The 10,767-nt window shown below is 47.3% G+C and overlaps 1 protein-coding gene across 3 annotated transcripts in view; it reads right to left on the minus strand.

Moving 5' to 3' along the window:
• The window catches only part of AP1S3 (adaptor related protein complex 1 subunit sigma 3), a 61,176-nt gene extending 54,054 nt beyond the window's left edge, over positions 1-7,122 (minus strand). Inside the window, exon 1 of one of the 3 annotated variants that reach the window (XM_019753690.3) lies at positions 6,961-7,122. In XM_019753690.3, coding sequence (XP_019609249.1) covers positions 6,961-6,963 — 3 coding nt within the window. In that variant the 5' untranslated portion in view covers positions 6,964-7,122. Of the gene's footprint in view, positions 1-5,398; positions 5,610-6,960 lie in introns of those variants that run through there. The other 2 variants (XM_088793836.1, XM_088793837.1) reach the window with 2 other exon arrangements.
• Positions 7,123-10,767: the final 3,645 nt, after the last annotated feature.

A 10,767-nucleotide genomic window follows, 5' to 3' on the forward strand; every position in this document is an offset into this window, starting at 1 on the left:
TCCTCAGGGATGTGACTTCTTAGTCTTGCTGGAATGTTCAGCTGTCCATTCAAGGCAGATAAGCCAAGCCCTGACCTGACGAACATCTCTATACTTTCATAGTTCAGCCCTCTGAAACAACTAAAAATAATATTTTACCTTGTGACCAAAAGTTTGCAGTCACTAAAGTGAGAACGATGGATCACACTTTTTTTCTCCTCAACTACTCTCAATCCTCATACAAAAGCAAGGTACAATTAGGACTCCTGGAAGTCTGGCCAAGAGCCCAAGTTAGAGAGAAAGTGTGTTTGCACACGCACGTGTGTGTGTGTGTGTGTGTGTGTGCATATTTTAAGGGAAATTTTTCTGCTACCATCCCAATTCCAGACACTTTCAAGCTTAAGAAGTTACAAAACACAGGGAAAAACAAAATAGAGTTTTGCTAGAGAAGTAATATAAACAACAATATTTTAAAAGTCATTTTATATAATTTCAAAGGTATTACATCAGAATAGAAAATATTGAAGTGTCTAATAGAACATACAATAACAAGTGCATCTTTGTACCATACCGGTTGCTTACAGCCCTTCCCAGAATCAATCGCTGTCTCTTACATACCCTTCTGGAGGTTTTCAGTTTACAGATAGGCATATCTTACATAAAGGGGGAAAGAATGTACAGGACCTCAGCTGACAAGTTACATCACACCTGGAGGAATAGGACAGGCCCACGAGGGGCTGGGAAGCCATGGTGTCCTGCGCCCAGGCCTCCATGGGGACACGGACAAAGGTAACGCCCACAGCAGAAGCATTAACCCGAAACCAAATGCAGGAAGATGCTCCTGAACTCAGTGTTCAGTCAGAACTGGTTCAGGCAGTGACCATGCAAAGGCTGAGCCTGCTGGAGGAATGGCCCTACCTCCTCAGGCCAAGAAGGGTTACAGGTGGCAGGGCCTGACTTAGCCCCCAGGCCAGCACTACTCCCCACTCCCTTTGTCCCAACAAGGTCCCCACACCACCTGCCACAGAGACATTCACGATTTCTATAAAGTAAAAATGAGATGATGACTTACCAATGCTTTACAGTATATAACCCTCTTCTGTGTGCTTGATACAAAATATTTAGAAAGTTTACAGAACTCCCCACCACACACAGGAGTTCCAGGAGGACGGGAAGCTTCTGGCTCGTTCAGCACAACCTCTGGGGCCCAAACCCAGGGCTGCTTTCTGTGCAGACCAGAGCCCTGGGTTCAGAAGGGCACCACACTTGGTTTAATGCTCTGCTGTCATCATCTATAAATCCTCAATAAACTCTGAACAGGGGACCCTACATTTTCATTTTCCATTGGGTGCCACAAATTATGTAGCCCATCCTGCCCTGAACACTCTCTGTCATAGGGCAGGTTGGACAACATACTTGTCAAGTATACATATGAGTGAGTTCATGGTAGGTGCCTTAGACCGTGGGTCCACAAACTACAGCCTATCGGCCAATTCTGGCCCTCCACTTGTTTTGGTAAATACAGTTTTATTAAAACACAGCCACATCCATTTGCATCTTGCCCGTGGCTGCTTTCACTCTACAATAGAAGAGTCGAGTGATGGTAACAGAGACTACAGAGCCCATAAAGCCTAACATATTTACAATCCAGCCCTTTACAGAAAAATGTTTCTGACCGTTAGAACACTGGCTCAAATTTTTCCACCCAAATGCTTGTAACCGCAGAAAAGGGAGGTAACCTTGGGAGACCCAGAGCATTGGCCTTAAGCAACTAGCCATAAACAAGCTATTTCTCAGGTTTTTATCTTTAAAGTTTATGTGAATTATACATCTTGGACCCAAATATATTTGTGTTTTAATGTAAAAAAAAAAAAAAAATCTAAAATGATCTGGATGAGCCTTGTTCACCCCCGGAGGTCCCCCCTCTCCAAGGATGAGAATACAAAGTGCACGAGCATCAGTTTACAAACCAGGAGCCTCATGCCTCTTCCTCAATAGACCCCTATGGAAGGAAGGCTCCTGGAGCACTTCAGTGTCTGCTGAGCCCAGCCACATACCCGTGTCTCTTATCAGCCCAGAAGTCCTGCTAGATAAGATCTAACGAGGACATTAAAAATGGAATCCCAAATGCCCTTATTCTTGACTGAATGTACTGTAGGTCTACGGCCCATCGCACTGAGAGGCTCATAAGAGACTGTATGAGTTTTCCCCAGGCAGTTTTCAGAAACTACTTAGGGAGACCTGTTTCAGAACCCAGCTCTACCCATCGGAACGTTCTCGGGTTTGGGGCTTCACCGGAGATTTTTGGAAGCCCACCTTCCTTATAATGGTCAGAAGTGTTTCATTTCAACATGAAACTATTTGCAGCACTCCCTTCCCACTGCTAAATGCTTCATTTATCCAGCTATTAGCAGCCACGCAATAAGCACATTTTCTCGAGCTAGTCGGGGTGCTGGCGAGACGGCTTAGGATACCAAGTAGAGAATTTTAGGGAATTTAGAGAATTTTAGAGAATATTTGCCTCTGATATCTATGTACTTTCTTTCACATCCCGGGATCCAGAGGCTTCAAGTGGTGGAAAAGGAGTCTCTCCTGGGTAGATGGCTAGGATACTTGAGGGGAAACAGAATTCCATCAGAAAAGAACAAGATGTACCAGCAAGGGGGACTCTACGAGGGGCAAGGACAGGCCCCCGGGAAGAAGCAGCCCCACTGAAGCCTCAGATCTCTAGGAGAATCTTGAAGGAATTTGTTTCTGTTTGGTTTGGTTTGAAACGCATAGATACGGAGGACAAACTGATGATTGCCGGAAGGGAGAGGAGTGGGGGCGATGGGTGAAAAAGGTGAAGGGGAATGAGAAGTACAAACTTCTAGTTATACAACAAACAAGCCATGGGGGTGTAATGCACAGCACAAAGAATACAGTCAGTAATAGCGTAATAACTTTGTGTGGGGACAGATGGTCACTAGACTTCTCGTGGTGATCATAGGTATATAAACGTTGAATCACAACCGTATGCTATACACCTAAAATTAATATAATATTATATGTCACCTATACTTTGATAATTTTTTAATTCAAGGAATGATTCATGAAGATGTCAAAAAATGCTTATCTTTGGAGGCTCTTAAAGGGGTTTTCTTTATTTGTGTGTGGGGTGGAGAAGACAGGTAATTTTATCTATTATGTCTGCCCGTAATGAAATAATTCATGGGACCCAAAAGGACAGATACTGAAAGTAATAGTGTGACAAACACACTGTCTGCTGACCATTTCCTTCCAGCTGTTGTCAGTAAAACGCCATATAAAAATTGTAAGCTGTTGTCAGTATTTGTCACAAAAACCAGTAATGGGAACTCAAAAGTAACTGTTGTGGCAAGGGGTAAACACAAGTCTCACTGGTGCTACTGGGAGGCCTGTGGGAAGGCCTGTTGTAGGTGAACCGTCTCGGGACAATAGAACAGCACCACAGAGGGTCACTTCCCTCCGCCATTCCCAACGCCCTCCCCCCACACTGACAGCTGGCCCGAAGCCCAGACCAGGCCTCATGGGGACGAAAGTGCTCATTATTGTGACAGACTATTTCACCCTCAAACTGGAATTGAAACTGCCAAAATAACCCCATACTGATTACAGTTCACGTAAGCGTCAGACAATAAAATTGATACACGTACTGGGTGGGAATGTGGGTCGTGGCAGGAGCTGCAGGTTCATCATTAGGGTGCTCCCCCGTCACGCTCCCCAGTTCCTTCCCTCCTTTCCTATTTCTATGTAACACAATGAGATTACAAGGAACTTGGGAAACGGAATTACCTGATTTAAGAGAAGGGTACACTCATGCTGTTTCAAACGAACATGAATTCTGGTAAAGAAATACTTTCACAGCTTGGGACGGTCTTGTTCTCTAAAGCAAGACTTAAAATCACACCAAAAAATCCTTGACATTTTCAGCATGTCTGTCTCACTTGAGATAAATAACATCCATCATGAGAACTGGATTTGCAACTCGAGAATATGATTACTCGTATTTCAAAAGGGGTTAACATTTGAGTTTCTTTCAATGGGTAATTCCCCTATATTGTTCACAATGTTGTTTTTAAAGTCATCCCAACTTTTCAGAAGCAAGTGCACTACATAAAGCAAAGTCTGCTTCCATTTGTATCAACGGTGTCCCAACACCTTTCAAACCTTACCCTATAAATCCTTGCTGCCATTGTTTTATACAAAAAAGAAAATAATAAAGGAACACATTTTTAAAAATCCTTCTTCCATCAGTATTGTCAAACATTCAATAGTAAATTCTTCCCAGTAAGATGTTTGATTCCACTGGGTTCAGAGCCCCTGAAACACAATAATTCCAGCATTGTTTTCCAAGGCAGAGATTTCTAAAAGAAAGACGGGGTGCAGAAGTACAAAGCTGATTCCCCCTCCCCCCACACAGTAGGATCCAATACAAACACAGCCCCAAGATGCACAAGGTATAAAAGCTCTGCTAGAAAGCTGGACCACTGGCACAGTGAAATCAAGAACCCTTTCCTGTGTGCAGGTGGGATGCTGTAAGCATTTCCAGTTTCCTAGAGAGAGAGTTGGCAAGTCAGGAATGCAGCAGGAGAAAGACAGCTAGTCGAGTCGCAGTGGCCGTCACCAAAAAGCCTATAGCTGCGGGGCATCGGGGAGGGCCACTTATTCTTCCCTACCACGTGACAATAAAAATAAATGAGACATTATAGTCGCTGAGGATTTACAGTAGGCAAAGCTGCTCTATGCACTTCCATCTGCATTAACTCACAGATGGGTGAGTCCTTTACACACTTAAAAATAGACAGCCCCAAATACCTTTTTTGTTTATATAGATTGTATCCATTGATATTTACTATATTACGCATTTAAATGGAGAAAATTTTAGAAATTTATCAGTTCATTTTTTAAATAATAAAGCTATTACATATTAACAGAAATAACTTTTTTATGAACAGTAACAGTATTTTCCAAAGAAAAAAGAAAAAAAATAGTGAGAAGAGTGGCACTGTTTTACATTTTAGCAAGTCTCCTGAATGTCTGGCTCAGAAGAAGACAGCTGGACTCTCTTAGCTGCTTCTGCATTCAATCCGTTACACTACCCCAGGTCACACAGTCTCAAGAAAACGCCACGTACAGTCACATGGGAATGAACGCGAAAAGGGCAGATAATATCTGGAGCTATCATAAAAATAGTTTTGCTTCGTGGACCTCTGAAAAGTCTTAGGGACTCCTCAGGGTACCCAGACCTCCCTTGGAGTACCCCTGCCTTATGATTTGGAAACATTCACTAACTCCCTTTTACAAGTGAGCAAACTGGCATAGAGAGGCAAAGGAATTGTCCAAGGACACACTGCTAGGACAGGTCAGAGCAGGGAAAGGCAAAGGGCATCACACTTACCCTCATCTGTTTGTTGCAAGGATTAACTGAGATCATGAATGTAAAGAGTTGAGCATCGCAGCTGGCCTATCACGAGTGCTCAAAAACATCAATGTTTCCCATTGGGCAAGGCTTGGTGGCAAAGCTAGGGAAACCACACATTTCTGATCAAATGATCTTATGACACCAACAAGAAAAAATAAAACTCCACAGCAGATGCCGACTAGAGCGAGGGCCCTGCCCCAGCCCTCGGCGGAATGGAAGCAGCCTTGTGGTACTCAGAAATGCCAGGGCCTCGTTCCACCCTCCATCAGGTAAATGATGCTGGCGGGCCGCGTGCACTGTCACCTTGTTCCTTGGGAAACCTGAGCAAGCCAAGAGAACTGCTCCATTATTTACAGCCTCCTTTTTGCATCACGCTGTACTTACAGGGAACCCTCAACAAACAACAAAGGCGCCTCTAGTCTGTGTGGCCAAACCTCTCCCAGGAACAGGCCCCTGTGGTCTTCCTGTCCAAGGGGCTCAGCTCACCACTGCTCTCCTTGTCCATCAACCTTCTTAATCTACATGGCCCTCCTGTTCCTGCCTGCAGTGGGCCCCTTGAGCCCACAGAAGTTCAGGTCACTTTTGTTCTTCCTTGGATTTGGGGAGTGAACTCCCTTGGGTAAGTGGGCTTGGTGCAGCGCAGGCCACTGCACTCTCAAAATGCTTCCTGGACAGAAGACAAGAGCAAGAGGCATCTGAACTGTGCTTCCACCCAAGTGCAGGCCACCAGGATCTGTCACCTGGAGTGCTGCAACTGGTCTCCTGTTTCCAACTTGACACCCCTACACACGTCTACTTTCCATCAACCGCCAAAAGGATCTTTTAGAACTATGGAAGAGATAGGGTCAGTTCTGCTAAAACGCTGCCAACTGAGTATGCCACTCGGTTGGAGTAAAAACCAAACTCCTTAACTTGGCTTATGAGGACCTGCCTCGTCCTGCCCCTGTCTACTTTTCTTGCTACAAGTAAGCGTTTCTTCTCTCTGGCCTTTGCTTTCTCTGCTCCCACCACCCGCGGTGTTCCTCCAGGACCTCCAGCAGCTCGTCTGTCACCTCCTCCAGAAGGTGCTTGCCCACTCTGCAGAGTCGCCTCTCCACCCCTCCATCGGGTTGCATTTGAACATCAGCGCACTTACTCTGGGACGTTATCTTTCTGTTACTGTATATTACCCGTCTCCCTCCCTCCACATCCTTCTCCTAGAACGTGAACCCCCCTGACGGCAAAGCCTCCACCTGGTCCCTCGCGACAACCCCAGCTCCTGGCTCCGTGCCTGGCACCGACTAAGCACTCGGCAAACATGGGTCGAATGAATGAAGCAGCGGCGCCCGGTGGCCGCGACAGTCCCGGGCTTGAGTCCCTGGCGCCCCGATGCGTCCGCACCGTTCGGGTAGCTGGGCCACAGTCGCGCGCGGGCCCGGGGACCCCGGTGGGACGGGGCTGCTCCCGCCCCGGGCCGAGCGCTCGGCCCCGCGCCGCAGGTGCCTCCCCGGAGCTTGCACTCCCGGGTCAGCGCCGCCGCCCGCATCGCCCGCACTCACCATGGTGGCGGGGCCGCCGCTGCTCCTGCCCGGCGAGTGGCGAGTGGCGAGTGCGGGGCACACCAGGGCGAGAGCCGAGTGCAGGAGCCGGCGCGGCTGACAGGTGAGGCGCCCGCCTCAGACCATGGCTGCTTCCCACAATGCCCTCGAACTGAAAGTTTGCAGACTCCTCCCCGCCGGGTGCCCTCCCTCCGCTGCCGCTCCTCCCATTCCCCCTCCTTTCCCCTCGGTCTCCCACCCCTCTCCCGCCTCTCCCCCCCTCCTCTTCCTCTTTCTCCTCTGCCTCCTCCCCTTATTCCTCCTTTTCCTCTTCCCCCTCCTCTCACCCCCCACCCACTACCCCTGCGCCGCTTGCCCCGCCCAGCGCTGCAGGTACCGAGCCACCTGCGCGCGCACCGCGGCGCCCGGGCCTCGCCTGCCCCGCGCGGGGGCCCCGCCAGCAGCCCGCGGGTGACTCCCTGGGAACTCCTGCACGGGGAGCTCAGAGGGGATGCTTTCCTGATTCTGCCGCGCGAATGTCATTCATTCATTCGACAAACTTTTATAAAACCTCACAAAGATTCCCCCCATACACTTGAGAAAGTATCAGAGGTTGACTGGTCTTAAACGGGGTGGGGAGGGAGCGCTTGCCCCAGCGGGAACTACAAGCGTTCTCTTGCCTCCAATTCCTTTCTGTATAACTGCAATCCAAAGACATTGGTCATTTTAAACAGGCCCGGTTTTAAGAGGTCTCCCCTAAGACTGTGGCATTGAGGCTCCGATGTCTCTCCTTCTCCCCTTGATTTTTCTTTTAAGTCTAGAGTTTTTCCCTGGGGCATTAGGAGTCCCCAAACCCCCAAGTTGTAAGCACAGTTTTGAGTGCACATTTATATTCTTTTGGGAGGATCGGTTGGTTTTATCAAATGCCTAAGGAGATCTGCACCCTAAAAATGTTAAGAACCTTTGCGTGAGTGGTCCCTGGAAGCCAAAATTGGTGATAATCCTTCCCAGAGTCAACTGTGTACCTTCCGCGGGCTGTGGGCCAGCTCAGGTGATCAACCGGGAAGTAAGGGACGCTCCGTCCATCCGTGCATTGATGCCACATTTATCAGCGCTTACTCTGTGCCAAGCCCGACGGAAGGAGCGTGGGGCATCCAGCGGAGAACAAACCTTCTTTCTTCTGAAGCTTATAGTCTCTTGTAGGATAACAAATAATAAACAAGTAAATGAGTAATTACAAAGCAAGAGGAGTGCTAAGTAGACGAGAAGATTACAAAGAAGATGAGCGCTGGTTGCTGGGACAAGGCACAGGGGAAGCTACATTTATTAGCTGGGGGATGGGTGGAGTTCAGAGAAGGCTGCCCCTGAGGAGGCCGCATGAGATCTGGAGACCAGAAGCCAGTGCTCAGAAAGAAAAAAAGAGTTATTCTTTTCAAAAGACCCCAAAAAAGGCCTCTGTGGCTGGATTTAAGTTGAGAGGAGGTCAGAGAGGTGGGCAGCCGCCAGGAGGCAATGGGGTTTTCCTACATTATGGCGTCACGCACACTAAAAGCCCCCAAGACAGCAGCGACCTCCAAGCTCTCAACGAGCTCAACTGCCTTTATGTCCTCCATTTTCAGTTGCCACACACCTCTTGATGGCTTTGGCCCCTGGTGTGTGGTATTTGCCAGAGGCTCTGGAAGAGGATTATTTAACAATTAAACTCCAGGTGATGGAGTGACTTTGCCTCCTGACAGATGGTCCACAACTTACTGCTGATTTAGGATAGCTGCTTTCTGAACTCCTAATTCTCAACCCAGGGGTGCGCTTTCTCCCCATCTGGGACCTTTTGGACTCACTGTACCTCACTAGTATCTAAGCGTTGTGACTCTCCTCCTTTCTATCTAATGTCAGGGCAGGGCTGCGCCCTGCCCCACGCCTCTTGCTGACCCTGTGAAAAGCACCCAGAGCCTTCTGCTTTAAGGATTTTATTGCTCATGGAAAGAGATAGGAATGCTAAAGGTGAGTTTTAAAGCTAGAGAAATCTCAATGCTCTTGCCATAACAAGTAAAAGATTAAGGCAGGAGAGAGTTCCCTGACTGTGTGGCCCATGTCAGGGAACATTTGGTTAGACAATGAGGGGAGTTTACTTTAAAGGCCGTCAGCATCCTTTGCCTTCCCTCATGACCTTGCTGAGATGGGCTGTGGGTGCTTCCTGGGCTTCTGCCCCGAATGTTCTTCCCACCAGATTCTCACATCACACCCCAATCCACTCTCAAGGCTGGACACTTCACATAGGTTATCATACTGCCCATCAAGACCACCTGTAATTCAGTACACGGTTTGCAAATATTTTCTCCCATTTCATAGGTTGCCTTTTCATTTTGTTGATTCTTGATTTTCCATCGTACAGATAAGGGCCTGAGACTCAGAGGCAGTGAGGACAAAGCAGGCACCAAAGCTAATAAGAGGAAGCGCTAAGCCTGGAACCAGGTACCAACAGCGGTGGTGTTGAGCAATGTTTACTCAGAAAGCCCATGTCTCTGGAATAACTTGCATTTCTGAATGTTGGTTTTCCCGTTTTTGCCCCCTTTCACACTCCTGGTGCCCCCTGAGGTCCACCAACAAGGAGGCCAGGCCCAGCGAGGACCCAGAGACCCTGTGACTCTAGATGTTCCAGTGCAAAGAGGGGTTCCCTGGTCCAATCCGGAAGAAACCTTTAGATTCAAAATCCGCTGTCATAGTGTTAACCTAGAAATAAAAGGCCAAAGTGAGAGGCAACAAGCATTTATTGGAAATCCAAAAGGATAGCGATTCAGAAAACGCTGATTCAGGTAGAAACCCAAATAGTGTTCCCATTAGGAGATGAAGGCAAGGGGTATTTATGAGAAAGGGAAAGGGAACAAGTACACGAATAGAAGGAAGAAATAGGAGGTGCAGATAAGCTAACACAGTGATGCTTATGCTAAAAAAACGTCTTTAATTTTTACTCGGTGGGCATAATAAACAGTTGTTTGGAGTACACCGCAGCTTCAGGCCCACTCCAAAAGTGACTTTGCCCAGTTTTAACGTTCTAAATGTTTGAGGAGTAAGACGTGCAAGGCAGGTTCTCTGGGGTAGCAGCTGCAACTCCACTTTAAAGTGTGGCTCCGTTGATGTTATTTTTCACACTCGGCAGAAGCCAGCGTGCACAGTGTGTTACATGTTACAGATACATCATCTCTGAGCTGCTGCGTAAGACTGTGTGTATGTACTTCACAAAGCAATGCCCTGGTATTAGGTCAACTCGACGTGAGTGTCACTTCTCAAACAATTCCATAACTCCACAGTAACGAGAGATATAGAGAACGTAGTAAAGGCCACCGTGGAATCCACAGAGGAGAAGAACAAATGAGGGACATGATAATACAGTAAACTGATGACAGTCGATAAACTAAATTATTAACTTTCTAGAAATTGAGACAGAACAAGCTACGAGTTTAAAAAAAATAAAATAAAAGAAGCAAAGGAAGGCCATCAGGCAAGATTTGTCAGGAAGTGAACCAGCTCTTTCTTTCCAATCATAATGGTAATCTAGTTAAATGTTAACTAAACTAAAGATACATAGACGGGGAGGAGGAGCTTCTGGGTTTCCCATTTTGTTAGTCTTGTTAAATACAAGATACTGCGACAAAGCGGGCTGATGGTTATCAGCACTATACCAAAAAGAAAGCGTGAAATGGAATGCACATATACCTTGATTGTCTGGCAGTTCCAATCACCACTGCAAATGCAGTAGGTGTCAGCGTAATGGCCGCCCAGTAAGACTGACAGCCTTTGGTTTTCAGATTCCACATATAGGTAACACCA

This window comes from Rhinolophus sinicus, chromosome 17, assembly GCF_057876585.1.
Source record: "Rhinolophus sinicus isolate RSI-liver-muscle chromosome 17, RSI-T2T, whole genome shotgun sequence".
NCBI classification, from domain to species: domain Eukaryota; kingdom Metazoa; phylum Chordata; class Mammalia; order Chiroptera; family Rhinolophidae; genus Rhinolophus; species Rhinolophus sinicus.